Here is a 16,266-nt window from a genome sequence, read left to right as displayed (position 1 = left end):
TATTAAGATATACAATGGAAATTTTGACAGACCTTGTAAGATTTTAGTCTCACGAGATTTTAGTGTTTTAGATTTATTATAAAATGATACATATAATACATTGACTTGGAACTTACCCCTTTATATTTTGAACACATTTTCTTCATTTCTCCCTTTCAGTTCAACAAACTCAGTACTTACTATATACAAAGATAGCTCTGTGGGCAATAATATTAACAAGTTGGGGAGGCACAACCTGAACAAAGGATTAGTTGAATAATAGGACAGAACAGCTGTGTAAGAGATGGACCCCATAGGACTGTGCATATATTTCTGTCAGATTAGGGGTATATACAGTTAACCACAGAGGGTTTAAAAGAAAAAGGGTCTGATTAGGAAAGTCTTCATGGGAAATTTGCCTAAAGGAAGAGATAGAAAAGAATATTCAATACTGGTTAGCACAGCATGACCTAGACAGGAATAGATGTTGAAAAGCCTAATGAATGTTAAGGGGATGTTTATATTATATTTAGAGCAGAATTTAATTGGTAAGCTTTTTACGGGCTGTTGCAGGCCATCTAAATGTTTAGTTTATCTTGGATCCTCCTAAAGATTTTTAAGGAAAGAATGACTAAATTCAAAGTGATATTTAAAAAAATCTTTGGGTACTCCCTGTAGTTACTATTCTGTCATCAACCACAAAGTAGACTATAGTGACTCAGCTATGACCATATAGTCATAATTTATAGCAAGTCTTAAAAAACATGTAAACACTGATTACCTTTTCTATAGAATTCCTTTTTGATATGAATTTTAAAAAAAGTCCCCATTCACCAGGTATTAGCCTAATGAAGTTAGCAGGGAAAAAATCAACAACTTAGGGACTTCCCTGGTGGCACAGTGGTTAAGAATCCACCTGCCAATGCAAGGGACACGGGTTCAAGCCCTGGTCTGGGAAGATCCCACATACCACAGAGCAACTAAGCCCGTGCACCACAACTACTGAGCCTGTGTTCTGGAGCCCGTGTGCCTAGAGCCTGTGCTCCACAACAAGAGAAGCCACTGCAATGAGAAGCCTGTGCACCGCAACAAAGAGTAGCCCCCACTCGCCACAACTAGAGAAAGCCCACACACAGCAACAAAAACCCAACGCAGCCAAAAATAAAATTACTTAATTAATTAAAAAAAAATAGAACTTCATTTTAAAAAAAACTCAATGACTTAGTGATATCTTTTAGCAAAATAAAAGAACTAAATAGGATTGTTTCTTGTCCTTGTTGTTATCTTGTCGTATTTCAATTAGTAGAATTATTCACTATCTCTAGTATATTAAGACAATAATAAAAAATAAAATGAATTAGGTAAAAAGAATATTACATTTAAAATGTATTTCTTATATAGTTGGGTCTTGCTTTTTTATTCAGTTTGACAATCTCTGCCTTTTAATTGGAGTGGCTAGCCCATTTACATTTAATGTGATTATTGATATTGCTATTGAAGGTTGAAATCTCTCATCTTATTTGTTTTCTCTTTGTCCCATCTTGCCTTTTTTGGTTTAATTGAATATTTTAATTCATTTTATCTCCTTTGTTGGTTTATTAGCTATAAATAACTCTTGTTTTACTGGTGCTTTAGAGTTTATAGTATACATCTTTGTTGCCATCTACCTTCAAATGCTATTATATCACCTCATATAAATATAAAAATCTCACAATGGTTTATTTCTATTTCTCCCCTCCTGTGCTATTGTTGTACATACATATCATATCTACATATGCTAATACCCCACAATATGTTGTTAGTACTTTTTTACTTTACTTTTTTTACTTTAAACAGTCAATAATATTTTTTAAAGTTTAAATAAGTAGTTTTTATATTTCACACGTAGTTATTTCCAGTGTTCTTCATTCCTTGGTGTAGATCCAAATTTCCATCTAGTGTCATTCTCCTTCTTCCTGAAGGTCTTCATTTTTTATAGTGCACGTCTGCTAGTGATGAATTCTTTCAGCTTTTGTATGTCTGAAAAAGTTTTTGTTTCACCACCATCTTTGAAAGTTCTTTTCCCTGAATTCTACGTTGGTAGTTTTAGCTTTCAGTACTTTAAAGACATTGCTCCACTGTATTTCTGATGAGATATCTGCTGTCTGTGGCTGCTTCTAAGATTACTCTCTTTATCACTGGTTTTAGGCAGTTTGATTATGTTATACCTTAGTGTGATTTTCTTCATGGTTCTTGTGCCTGGGGTTCAGTCAGCCTCTTGATTCACAGGTGTATAATTTGCATCAAATTTGGAAAAGTATTGGCCATTATTTCTTCAGATATTTTTTTCTGTCACCAACTCCCTCCTCTTCTTCAGAGACTCTAATTACACATATCGTAGGCCATTTGAGTTATCCTACAGTTCACTGATTTTCTGGGTTTGGAGTTTTTTAAGGGGGTATGAGGTCAGTCATTTTTTTCTCTGTGTGTTTCATTTTGGATAGTTTTTATTGCTATAGCCTCAGATTCACAGTTCTTTTCTTTTGCAATATCTGATAGTTTTATCTAGTATATTTTCATCTCTAGAAATTCACTTTGGACCCTTTTTATATCTTCCCTATCTCTAACATGTTCAGTCTTTCCTCTTTTTGAATATGTGGAATATGGTTATTATAATAGCTGTCTTAATATTCTTGCTTGTCACTTCTAGCATCTGCATCATTTTAGGATTGGCTTCAATTAATTGATTTTTCACTTAATTATGGATCATATTTTTCTGTTACTTTGTTTTTTTATTTTATTTTTAAAAAATTTTATTGAAGCATCATTGATTCCAATGTTGTGTTAATTTCTGCTTTTCAGCAAAGTGATTCAGTTATACTTGTATATACATTCTTTTTTAATATTCTTTTCCATTATGGTTTATCACAGGATGTTTAATATAGTTCCCTGTGCTGTACAGTAGGACCTTATTGTTTATCCATCCTATGTATAATAGTTTGCATCTGCTAATCCCAAACTCCCAATCCTTCCTGACCCTACCCCCTCACCCCCATGGCAACCACCAGTCTGTTGTCTATGTCTGTGAGTCTGTTTTTGTTTCGCAGATATGTTCATTTGTGTCGTATTTTAGATTCCACATATAAGTGATATCATATGGTACTTGTCTTTCTCTTTCTGACTGACTTCGCTTAGTATGATAATCTCTAAGTCCATCCACGTTGCTGCAAATGGCATTATTTCATTCTTTTTAATGGCTGAGTAATATTCCATTGTGTATATATACCACATCTTCTTTATCCATTTATCTGTTGATGGACATTTAGGTTGTTTCCATGTCTTGGCTATTGTAAATAGTGGTGCTGTGAACATAGGGGTGCATGTATCTTTACAAATTATAGTTTTGTCTGGGTATATGCCCAAGAGTGGGATTGCTGGTTATGGCAACGCTAATTTTAGTTTTTCGAGGAACCTCCATACTGTCTCCATAGTGGCTGCACCAATTTACATTCCCACCAGCAGTGTAAGAGGGTTCCCTTTTCTCCACACCTTCTCCAGCATGTATTGTTTGTAGACTTTTTAATGATGGCCATTCTGAACGGTGTGAAGTGATACCTCATTGTAAGTCATAGTTTTGGTTTGCATTTTTCTAATAATTAGCGATGATGAGCATCTTTTCATGTGCCTGTTGGCCATCTGTATGTCTTCTTTGGAGAAATGTCTATTTAGGTCTTCTGCCCATTTTTCGATTGGGTTGTTTGTTTCTTTGTTGTTGAATTGTATAAGCTATTTGTATATTTTGGAAATTCATCCCTAGTCAGTCACATCTTTTGCAAATATTTTCTCCCAGTCCGTAGGTTGTCTTTTCATTTTGTTTTTGGTTTCCTTTGCTGTGCAAAAGCTTATAAGTTTGACTAGTTCACATTGGTTTATTTTTGCTTTTATTTCTATTGCCTTGGGAGAGTGACCTAAGAAAACATTAGTACGATTTATGTCAGAGTCTGCTACTTTGCATACCTGGTAATTTTTTATTGGATCCCAGACATGTGAATTTTACCTTGTTTATGTTCCTATAAATATTGAGATTTGTTTTGGGAAATGCTTAAATTACTTGGAAATAAACAGTTTGATTTTTTTCAGGTCTTGCTTTTTTGTTTAGTGGGACCAGAGCAGTATTTAGTATAGGGCTAATTTTACCCTACTACTAAAGCAAAACCATTCTAGTACGCTACCTGAATTATGATGTTTTCCACTCTGGCTGGTGGGATCAGGACCTGTTCCCAGCTCTGTGTGATCTTTGGGAATTATTCCATGTAAATCTTTTCAGGTGAATCTTTGCTTTGGGTAGTTCTGTAACATCCATTAGCTAGTTGATCAATACTAAGCTGCTACTCTCTGTGTTGTTCTCTCCTGATATTCTGCCCTGTGAATTCTAGCTCTATACTCTCAATTCAGGGAGACTGCCAGGTGCTGTCTGGTTCCCTGTCCTCATGCTGCAGCCTGGAAATTCTCTCTAGGCAGTAGGCTGGGGTAGTGGTAGGACTCACCTCAATTGTTTCCCAACCCTTAGGGGCAACTTTCCCCTTCATTGCCTTTGTCCAAGGTCTTGAGTGTGTTCATTTCATATATTTTGTCCAAATTTTTAGTTGATTCAGGCAGAGGATAAATCTAATCCCTGTTACTGAATCTTGACTGGAAGTGGAAGTCTTTTGCTAATTAACTTTCACGAGTGTTGAATTAACTTTTTATTGAAGTATCATCTGTAAGGATATACAGAAAAGTATACGACTAGATGAATTTTCGCAAACTGAACACATCTTTTTAACTATCACCTAGATCGAGAAACAGAACATTACCAGCCGCACCCCAAAGGTTCTCCCCACACTCCCTTGCATGTCTGTCTACTTCTACAAAGGGAACCACTGTCCTGACTTCTAACAGCACAGTAAATTTCTAAGCTTGTTATTTCTGCTCTCCTCCTATTACTTTTCTGTCACTGAGATTGTTTTTCATTGAGGAATTTGGTCTGCAACGTAAACAACTAGTTTGTAATTTGGTCTTGTACTTATCTTTAATAGATAAATGATCCAGCACTGAGACACACAGGCCTCTACTGCAACCAGCTCTCATCCACTGACCTTCTCAAAACAGAAGCAGATGGAACCCAGGTCAGTAAGAAAACTCTAAGCCCAGAGCTGTCAAGTTTTCTCTAGATACACAGGAATCTCTGTGTAGCATCGCGGTTAAGAGCCTGACCTTGAGAGTCAGACCTGGTTGTGAGTCCTGGCTCTGCTCTTCTTAGCTGTGTCATCCTGGGCATGTTAGGGAACTTTCCTAAGCTGCCGTATAACCAACAGAACTGATGAGATACCTGCTTAGAGGATTATGAGAAGGCTAAATGAGATAAGCTTTCAGAAAGGTTAATCCAATGTTTAGACAGGATAAGCGATCACAAATGGTGACCACTAATTGCTATTTGTAAATAAACACAGTGCTAAAACTCATGTGTAATCAGAATACCTCAAAAGAGTTCAATAAATTCAGACAAAACAGAATGCGTACTGTGTACTCTGCCTCCTTTTAGAAGTTTGTTTCAAAACAATACAAATAACAAGGGTGGCCACTTTCCTATATCAGCATAAATTAAGATATTTTTTAAAAAACACAGGCCTTATGCAAAGGTGGAGATACAAAGAAACGTGAGACATGTTTGCTCTTTAGGTGAACTGTGGGGAGAAGTGAGGAAAGGAAGCTTCATTTGTGGAATGCTTATGATTTGCCAGGCATTGTGTTAGGCACTATCTGCTTTATCTCATGTAAACATCACTGTAACCCTATGAAGGAGTTAGTTTTCCTTTTTTTTCACAGATGAAGAAACAGAACCTGAGGTGATTTAACTACATATACAATTCACAAACTAGAAAGTGGCAGAGCTGAGGTTCAAACCCAGGTCTTTCTAACACCAAAGTTCATGCTTTTTCTGCCATACCACTTAGGGCCTGTCGAAAGATAAAACATACAGACAAATGCACGTAAATTATTACATAACCAAAGAAGGCAAACTCAAATTTATTACAAGTGACAAGAGCCATAAGCATTAAAAGAAAGGAGAAATTCCTGAGGTTGTCAGAGAGCATTTATGTAGGAGATAGGAGTGAACTGGGCCTTGAAGGAGGCAAGTGAAGGAGAAAGGTACTGTGGTTTTTGGAGGCTGAGGAAGGGGGTGAGCTTGGAAGTCCAGGAGATTGGAAGTTAGAGGGCACAGAGACAGGGAAACAGTAATATCAGCATAGTCCTGGGAAGCCAAATCCACTGAGCATAAAGGGTTTGTAATAAGAATTCACAGGAATTAAAATTGGTAAAGTAGATTGGATCAAATTTCCAGGGGCCTTGAATACTAAACTCTAAGGAATTTGGATTCAGTCCTACAAAGGAAGCATCATCCCTGAAGGGGAACAGTGAGAAGAGTGCTAGTTTAAGCTTCATCTTGAGGGGGGAAGAGGGAAAAGGAAGAGCACTGGACAGCCAGCTCAGAAAGAGGAAAGCCAGTTAGGAAACTGTGCATAGTTGGAGCATCGGGAAATAGGATCTGAGTCCTGTGATGGTGAAGAGAGGATTTTGTGCTGAGGGAAATGAAGTCTTTATTCACTAGAAGTTTTTAAAAGTCTCCTACTTACAGAGACATATGCTTATGACAAAACAACTAAGTTTTAAAGTTCCTGAGTCCTGGGATAGTACGTGAATTGAAGTAAAAACTCTGTTGGAAAATCTTAAGAGGTTGGGACTCAGCTCTCACATCACTCTTCTCATTGGGCAAAGCATAAGTTTTGTTTTCGTGTTGCTTTGCCTGTCTGTGAAGGTATAGCAATATCAGAAGTCCTCTGAGGTCTGGTCTAAGTCACCATGTTTTTAAGTAATAATTCAAAAAGGCTGAGATGTGTACTTTTTGGAGTTTGGTATCTTTTTAATAAAGCATTCTTTTTAAAGCAGCAGAATTTTCTCTCCAGTTTGTTTTATCATGCCTTTATCAAAAATTTTTTAAGTGTTTGGGGGCACAAACACCTTATGCTCTGCCCCAGTATTTCATATGTTGAAACATATAAACATGAAATTTTATGTTAATTTTTTAAAAAATCAGTCATTGCCTAAATGCACTATAGTTTGTGCTCACGTTAAGTTTCAGTGGCAGAATCTTCTTTCTGTGGTAGCCCATCATGAAATCTCTATTTGCTCTAATGTTTTTGTATTTGCCAGACAAAAGCTGGAGAGTGAGTTGGATAGAAATATAGAAACAGATGTACAGAAAAGGAGACGGAAAAGAACAAGGAGAGAAGGAGTAGGGGAGGATAGAGGGCTAGCTGCACTTGGAGAGCTGGGATGGGGAAGAGGAGAGAACAGGAAAAGAACACAGAGAATAGAGAAGGCGGAAGAAGGCTGGTAGGGGAATTGTTGACATAGAGAGAGAGGAAGCCCAGGGTTGGAGCTCTAGAAGGAAAAGAGTAGGAATGAGAAGTTATAGAGAACAAAGGTGGGTGGAGGGCACAGAGGCAGCTGGGGAGTAGACTCAGAGCTGGTGTATGTTATGTACCTGAGGAAGAGCCCAAAAGAAGAAGAAAACAAATGGGAGCCAATGGGGACAAGAAGCAAAATTTGGGAAACTGGGGGAAAGAGGAGGATGAGAGAGAGGGTGAGGACAGAAACAATACGAATCTAAATAAAGGTTTAATTCATCAGACACTAAAAAAGCTCAGCTCAAGAACTATCTGCCTTATCCGACAGAGTAGAGTGGAGGTGTAGGTGCATCGTGAGGAAAAAACATCAGGGGTTAAACTGATGGAGAAATTGGATGGTCGGAACATTTGACAATTGGCCAATTAAGGTTGATGGAAAACAACTTTTGTTCAATTAAGATAGAAAAGTTTTCAGAAACACTGAGTGTAATTGACATGAATTTAGTGATGAACAAAAAAATCTATCACTAATCTAAAATACTTCATGAACCTATTTAAACATGAGGCACAAGTTTGCCAAATGCTGAGACACTTAGATAGATGCACTTGGATACCTTAGAAAGCATCTCCATTCTTGGTCTGGAACATTCACAAGTGTGATATTGGCCTAATCAGTTCTACAGATGACTTTTTAATAAGGCTGATTGTTGAAGACTAACTTCTGGCTTTGTTTTCCTGATAGAAAATGTTAAAACTGTGTAACCTTAGAGTTTTTAAAGGAATACATGTATTATTACTGAAAGTAGTTAAAGGGAAAATTCACACTGTTCTCAGCTAGTAGTTTACTGTTATTTTTAGCTCATGTGTTTAAATGGATTGTCTATCAGGAAAAATAAGTTAAATATAAAATTTTTATTTGTTCTAATATTTTGCTGTAATTCTAAAGGCAATATGTAAAGGAGCTATGTAATAGTATATTTAGATACTACACAAATCTTCTGGACATTAATTTTAGTGATACTGATGTCCTATTTACTGAGCTGTGGTGGTTTTTATTTTGCTAATACTGGGTTAAAGCCCTTAATTTTCTAACATCATAAAGATTTTTTTATCCTATTAAAGTCATCCATAGAATGCTTTTATAACCAGTTTTCCAAATAATATACCTATTTTTTAAACCCACCACTGGATACCCAGACTGAAACTGGGCTTTTCCCAATCTTGGCAATATTAGCAATGATGCTCATTTTCAGTATTGATGGCAACCCTGTAGGAGGCTTGACCATTCCAATTTTGATTTTATTTTTAAAGTGTGAACTTTCCAGAACCCTGAGCAAAATGAGTGCAGCGATTTTCTTTTTGTAGGACAAGAAGACAGAAGAGTTCTTCTCTGTGGTGACTACAGACTAGAGGAATGCTCTAGTGAGTTTCCACTTCAAGTAGTACCCACTCATAAGCCGGGGGGGCAGACCCTTCTGTCTAAACACATCTTTTATTTGTGTTCCAGCAGGTGCAACAGGTTCAGGTGTTTGCTGACGTCCAGTGTACAGTGAATCTGGTAGGCGGGGACCCTTACCTGAACCAGCCTGGTCCACTGGGAACTCAAAAACCCACGGCAGGACCACAGACCCCCCAGGCCCAGCAGAAGAGCCTCCTTCAGCAGCTACTGACTGAATAACCACTTTTAAAGGAATGTGAAATTTAAATAATAGACATACAGAGATATACAAATATATTATATATTTTTCTGAGATTTTTGATATCTCAATCTGCAGCCATTCTTCAGGTCGTAGCATTTGGAGCAAAAAAAAAAAAAAAAAAGAAAAAAAGTTCACTTTCGTTGGGAGATTGAGAGATGTTTTTGTTTCTTTCTTTGTAAAGGCCTTGGATATTGAAAAAATAACAAGGCAGAACAGTTGGACAATCTCTCTCTTGAGCCAAATTTAATTATTCTTATTTTTGTAATCAGTCATTGGCTTCTTATCTGGATGAAGGCTTTTGGAGGAGAACCAAAATGACAAGTTCCAAGGGGAAGATGAAGCTCCGCCTCCGCTGGCTCAGTCCTGACCCTGCCAAGGAAGAAGGGCCCAGTGGGGCTTTGCCTGTGCCCATCCACCAAAGGCTGTCACAATGTCTCTAAATCAGCAGCCCTCCCCTTCCCAACCAGGCAGCTTGTGTGTACAATCAGCTTCTTCTAGCAACTCTATATCTGTTGGCTTCAAGAGAATATTTTGCCTCCACATATGTACCCCTTCTCCTTTTTTTAAAGATGGATTTAAACCAAGATGCCTCCAGGAATGAGGACGAAATGAGTATATTCACAGAAGAATCCAAAAAATACAGTTTGGGGGAAAATGCAATAATTTTTGATGAGATGGGTGAAGGACAAGAAGCGAGTTATGTCAATTATTGTAGATACAATTTTCTGATTAAATCTGGACAAAAGGCAGCCTGTTCTTTCTGCTTTTATTGTATTAACAGCTGAGGTAGCTAAAGTTATTTAAAATAAAATTAAATTTATGATCCAGTAGCTTATTTTTCCCTTTAAATCTCACTGTAAATATATTTGATTTCTTGTAGAAATTGATTTCCTTCTGTTTAATTTTATGGTTTTATTATCCTACTCTTGATTTTTCTAAATTTCTGTGTGTGAAATATAACACTGATTGAATTGCAGTTACATTTGGCTAGTAATATTTCATTATTTTAATAACTGTGACGCCATGTATGGATTTACTTTGGGTTTTACATCAAAATGCCACTGCCAGAAAGAGCTGTTCCAGATGAGCTAGAGCATACTGCCCTAGAGTGTCCCTGGGATCATCTAACTTGAGAGCAGTGCAAGGAATTATCACCAGAAGTGCACAGGCTACTTGTACAGAGAAAAATTAATACTCAAAGAAAATCTTCTTCTTTTTTTTTTTTTTTTAGATTGACTTTGGGAATTTGAATTTTCATCAGTGCAAATATAAATCTCTCTATTCCTGCTCTGAGGCTAATTGATACCATATTTTCCCTTTGTGTCTTGTCACTCTGCCACGTCTTGTCTCATCCTGGCCTCTGAGTCAAGGACCCAGTGAACTGACTTTCTAGTTCTAGAAGTGCCACTGAAAGGCCAGGAAAGCTTGAGAAAGGTATTCTGGAAGAAGCAAAGGTAGACCCCCATCACTCGCCTTTACTGCACCCCTGGGCCTGTGAACGATGACAACATCTGACATTGTGCACCAGCTACCTCTGCTTCCATGGCAGAGAAAAGGCCATAAGAACTAACAATGGAAGAGGAGCACGGACTCAGACATCAAGGAAGAAGCCATTTTCCCAGGTCCTCCTTTCTGCATCTCACCACCCCTAGTTACAAGTAACTCCATTGAACAGCATCTATTCAGAACCTGTACCGAATAAAAAGATTGATGGAAGGGCTCAAGTGGGTAGCAACTATTGAAACAGAAACAGGACACTCAGTTACAAACATTCTCTCTTTTAGTTTTTCAGAAAAATGCATCCCTGATTTAATTCATTCCCAGCTTGAAAGCCCAGCCATATTATGCTAGTCCCTCCCAAACTGTTCTAGGAGGTCATTTCTGTTTTGTTTGTGATATTTAGACGTGCAGACTTCAGGAAGTTCACCTTTAACTTCAGCATTCCAGATGAAGTTTCCTGACTCAGTACTTTTGCATAAGGAACTTAAAAAAAAAAAAAAGTGGTAAGGAAAATTGGAGATGCTAATATCCTCCCCCATCCCAACTGCACCTTAAAGTATGCATGTCACCTTCAAGGTTTTATAATTGCACTGTTTGTTTTATGTATGTACAGATTAAAATTATTGCTACATTTGAGGAAAATAAAATTGCTTGCTTCTATGTAATTCCTGTCATTCCACAGGAAATTCACTTTTCCAGCTACTGAATAGATGGGTTGCCTCTTCTTTTACAGGGAAGAAATGAAACCTACATCCTGCAGGAATTGTCAAAACCCAAAATGACTAACTATAATTAAAGGATAATAAAAGAAAGGATCCCTGAAGCTAAAGCTCCTCGAAGTCACCCTAATAAGAACCAGCCCAGTGAAATTTGAGAAGGTCCCAGTGAAGTTGAGATAGTAGGCTGTGAGGAAATGCTAACTCTGGCCACTTGTCTGATGATTAAACACTCTGGTCCTACTGTTTCTTGACCTAGGAGATCTGGTCCAGGCAGCACTTCTTAGCCACAGGATAACATCTCTCCCACAATCATTGGTTTTTACACACTAACATTTATTATTATTATGCAGATGTTGAATCTTACTTGAGGAGGCTCTTTCTTGACAATGCATTTTATGAAAATTAGGCCCTGTTTCTTGTTTGTGTGTTTTTTTTTTTTTTAGGCAACTAGGTTCACCAACACTTGGCCAAGTAGGGCCGGCCAGGGTAAGGAGGGTGAGCAAATGTGATTCTAGAGGGAGGGGAGGGAGTTTATCGCACACACATTCCTACGCATAACTACACACAGATTTGGTAGCTGTTGTCTCAAATTATACTTTTGGGAGAACAGAACCTTTTTTCCAAAAGTCAGGATAAGGTAAAAAAAGATACTTAGGTGAGGCTGAACATTGATTTAAATTTATCCTAAGGTAGGGGTGTGAAGGCCATTAGAAAAACAAATAGTAATAAGTGAGGAAAAAGTGAGGTTGATATAGAACTTCATCTTCTTTATGGTTTTGCCTAGAGTAGTTTCCATACTTAGAAACTGTCTCCTGGGCCCTAAGAATCAAAGAAAAAGAAAGGACAGTTGTCTGTTTACAAAGGAAGTTGTGCTTATTTCCTTGTTGACATTAACTGCTCTTCCCAGAAGAGCTGCTCCACTTGAATAAAGTGAATAATTCAGAGCAAGCTCGATCCTTGACCATTCCTGTACCTCTGAAGAAGATCTTGATGATTTAATTAGGCCCATAAATTTTTTTTATTGGAGAAAACTGCCAAAGGAAGCATTCCTCCATACAGAACCTTTTCTGCCAGCACTAAATTAGTTTTCTTTTTACACTTTATATTCATTGCCACAAGAGCTCTTAACAAGATTGAAGAAACGCAAAGCTCTGGCCTCACTCAACACATTTTATTGTCTTTATCCAAGGCACTAAGGATGTGGAAGGATCCAGACAGATGTGAACCCTGCCCTCCCAGAGCTTATATTTACATGGGGGTACTTACATAGTTAGAATCACAATTGGATTAAATGATATAAAGGAGAATTAGAAGTTGCTTTGTGAGTGAGACCTTGTCTGGAGAGTGAAAGGTTTCCTTGAGGAAGAAATGGCATTTGAAGTGAGGTTTGCAGGATGGGGAGGAAGTAGCTCAGTGAAGAGCAGGCTGAGAATTCTGAGGACTGGCATGTGTGAAGGAGGGCCCGGAGGCAAGAAGGAGCCCCAGAGAGCTGCTCTTCTAAACTATTAACCAGTGTTCTGAGTTCTCAAACATGTTATTAGAATTATGTTACCTGGTGGGCTGCAAAGTAATTTAAATCAGCTTTTGGCTCCAGGAGGGACATGAACGGGCTTTGGGATCCTCACTTGGAAATTGTGCCAGCCAGTAGCTAAGGTCTCTTCCATAACTAGCCCTAACCAGCCAGAAGTGCAGGCTTTTATAGCTTTTACATAATCTGTTGGAGCTGATGAGAATAATTTTAAAAATTCAGGGAAAATCAATTTGCACTGTAACATTTCTAAGGTGCTTTTAGGTACATTATCTCATTTAATCCCCTGCAGTCCTTCGAGAGAGTTGTAAAGAGAAAGGTCAGGACACAAACACTGTCTTTCAGTAGAATTGGGACTGGAACCAGCTCTTCTAATTCCAAATTCTGGATTAACTATCCTGGACTATATGATTTAGGATGCATTTGGAGTCTGCAGACTTTAATCTCATTGTGTGACCTTAGGCAATGCTTTTTTACAGGAAATAACTTTTAAAAGCAGGCTTTGAAAAGAGGCCTGAGAACTCACAGGCTGAGAAGAGAGCACCTGGCCCCTTCTCTGGAGGCAGTCAGAGAGCCTGACCTTTGGAAGCCTAAAAGAGGGTGAGCTTTGGCATGAAGTCAGCAGGTGTCCCGATACAGTTTTGGGAGAGGCATTCTGTCCCTGCGTATCTTAACAGAAAATGAAGGAGGGGCTCCATGAAACTGCAGTGTCATCCCCTTAGCTTAAAAGAACTTTGGAAAATATGGGTTCCTTGTGGGGCAGGTATAAAACGACTGGCAGAGGACCCCTTTTGTGAGGTAAAAAATTTGGTTTCTTGGAGCGGATCATGGAAGCATTCACTTTTCTCTAACTCTTGATCCTTTTGCAGACAACGAATCTTTCTTTTATGCTGGAGTTTAGCTCTGGTCTAATCATTTGTGCTTATCTCAGAACTTTGGTAGTTTGTGCAACCAGCAGAACTAAGCAGTGTCTAGAGGTATTTGTAGCAAACCCAAGACATTGGCTTGAGAAAAGAAGAATTAAAATGTTAAAAGGAATAATTTCTATTTCATCAGGTTTTCCTCCCGCTCCAATGCCCAGAGGTCCTAAGGTACAGAATAAAACAAAAAACTTTAGACCAAGTTTTCAGTACTTATGACATTTTTGATGAGCTGTTGCAGTACAGACACTGTGATAGGAAGTGTGGGAAGTACAGAGACACTTGCCTGAAGCTGCCTCCTTCCTAATAATGGAGATTATTACAATCAGTTAAATACTTTCCAGGCAATATGCTAGACTAATACTCTTGTGCTAATAATTTCTTAGTTTGTACAGCACATTCACATACAGTATGTCATTTGATCTTCAAAATCCTATGAAGCAATTAGAATAGGTCATAGTGCCGTCTTACAGATGGTGAAACTGAAGCTCAGATGAATGGTCAGGTGGCTGGTAAGTGCCAGACCCAAGAGTCTATCCTTGGGTTTTGTGATGAAGCCTGCCGTTGTTTCCACTGCCCAATTCAACTATTAAAGATAAAAGCACCCTTAGACAGTGACATATAGAGACTAGGAATCCTGATGAGTTAAGAGTTTTTCTCTAGAATTCAATTTCCTTAAAAGCTTATAGGGGTTTCCATTTTGAAAATAAAACCTGGGCACTAATTTTGAATGTGTTAAAGTACTGATTTTTTTTTTTTTTTTTTTGTATTTTAAACTTGTGTGAGGGTAATAGTTCTCAAGCAAGTCCCTGACTCTCGCTGAACAATTTCATCTTTTCCCTTGAACCCAGTACTGCTTACATTTATATGCATCTAAAGTCTACTCTTCTAGCCAAGATCTCTCTTCAAGATCCAGTCTCTAATTTCCAACTGGTGAACATTACCACGTGGATGGCTCCCACCCCACACTCAGCACCTCAAACTTAAGCCCCAAACCAAACAACTTATCTCCCCACAAACAGCTTCTTTGTCCCTTACCTGAATTAGTTGTACCATCATTCCGTTAGTGGTCCTTTTCAACAACTGCCTCCTACTCAAATTACCGAATTGCAAAAAGTTGTCTTTTGTAATGCCTCGGAGCTGTCTTCTCTTTTCTAAGCCTATTGATCAGAGATCGAATTCCAGACTCTTTATGGTGGGGGTGATTATAGTAACTACCTTCATGCCTTTTACATTCATCCATCACACCGTCATCAGAGAAGTCTCTCTAAACACAACCTTCAAAATCTGTTGGTGACTAATTCTTGCCAATTGTTGACCTGAAATCTACCAGCCTTTTAAGCTTCATGGCCCTCTACACCCTCTCTAAACAAATGATCCTGCCACACTGATCTGGTCTTTATTCTTGGATTCACTGTTTGTGTTCCCACTTCCATTGCCACATTCATTCTCTTCCCCCCAACCTGTAATGCTCCTCCTTTCTCCTCACTACTCATCCTTCATGGCTTCAATTTATTTTTTTGAAGTTTTGAATTTTATTTTTTTATACAGCAGGTTCTTATTAGTTATCCATTTTATACGTATTAGTGTCTGCATGTCAATCCCGGTCTCCCAATTCATCCCACCACCACCACCCCCACCGCCACTTTCCCACTTTGGTGTCTATACGTTTGTTCTCTACATCTGTGTCTCTATTTTCTGCTCATGGCTTCAGTTTAGATGCCCTTTCCAAGAAGCCCTCCCTGGACCCCACACTTAGATTAGTCCCCTCTTCTGTACTGGCTTGTGCAGTGTCGGGGCCTCCATTTGGCACTTGGCTATATGTACGTGTTTCTCTCCACCAGATTGTAAGCTTCTTAAAGAAGAGGTTCACATCTCTCTTTCTTCCCCCTCTCAGTGCCTTCCACATAGTAGGCTCTCAACTGCTGATTGAAGAAATAGATGCAGAAGCAGTATTTTAAATAAGGGAAACGAGCTGATAGATCAGGTGCTGAGTTGTCTTCCTAGAGTCTGGATTGTTAAGCTAATGGAAGGTTGCAAAGTATCCAAGAGTTCAAGACAAGATCATGATTCTATCATGATGACTGTTTCTTTTTTTAATGAAATGTGAGCCTCTACATATTTGGAGAATTTACAGAACATTAGCAGTTATCTTTATTACTTCCATTTTTTTAAGGACCGTGTCTAAAAACAATTAATGCACATATAAGTTACTCAAAAGTAGTACTTCATTATTTACATGCTCAAGCTTTATATTTATCGATGATACATGCTGCTGTTAAACCCTTTACTTTCCTCAGAAATTACTTCCCCACTGAAGATCAGCTGATTGGACTGACTACACTTAATGAGAAAATAGAAAAAGACAGATCAGGAGAGACAGTCCCTTCTGGTTTTCCTTCCCAGAGTGAGTATATAGAATGTCCTACTAATCTTTCACCTACAATATAATGCCACTGAGAAGTGATTCATGATGAAATTGAACAAGAA

General features: G+C 38.2%; 1 protein-coding gene across 7 annotated transcripts in view; it reads left to right on the top strand.

The window, feature by feature from the left end:
• Positions 1-11,274, top strand: part of NCOA1 (nuclear receptor coactivator 1) — a 261,841-nt gene extending 250,567 nt beyond the window's left edge. For 4 of the 7 annotated variants that reach the window (XM_030858266.2, XM_060309244.1, XM_060309243.1 and 1 more), the window contains 2 exons: positions 5,037-5,126; positions 8,917-11,274. In XM_030858266.2, coding sequence (XP_030714126.1) covers positions 5,037-5,126; positions 8,917-9,087 — 261 coding nt within the window. In that variant the 3' untranslated portion in view covers positions 9,088-11,274. Of the gene's footprint in view, positions 1-5,036; positions 5,127-8,774; positions 8,832-8,916 lie in introns of all 7 variants that reach the window. The other 3 variants (XM_060309247.1, XM_060309248.1, XM_060309246.1) reach the window with 3 other exon arrangements.
• Positions 11,275-16,266: the final 4,992 nt, after the last annotated feature.

The sequence above is a fragment of the Globicephala melas genome, chromosome 12, assembly GCF_963455315.2.
Source record: "Globicephala melas chromosome 12, mGloMel1.2, whole genome shotgun sequence".
NCBI classification, from domain to species: Eukaryota; Metazoa; Chordata; class Mammalia; order Artiodactyla; family Delphinidae; genus Globicephala; species Globicephala melas.
This window is presented reverse-complemented; position numbering and strand designations above follow the sequence as displayed.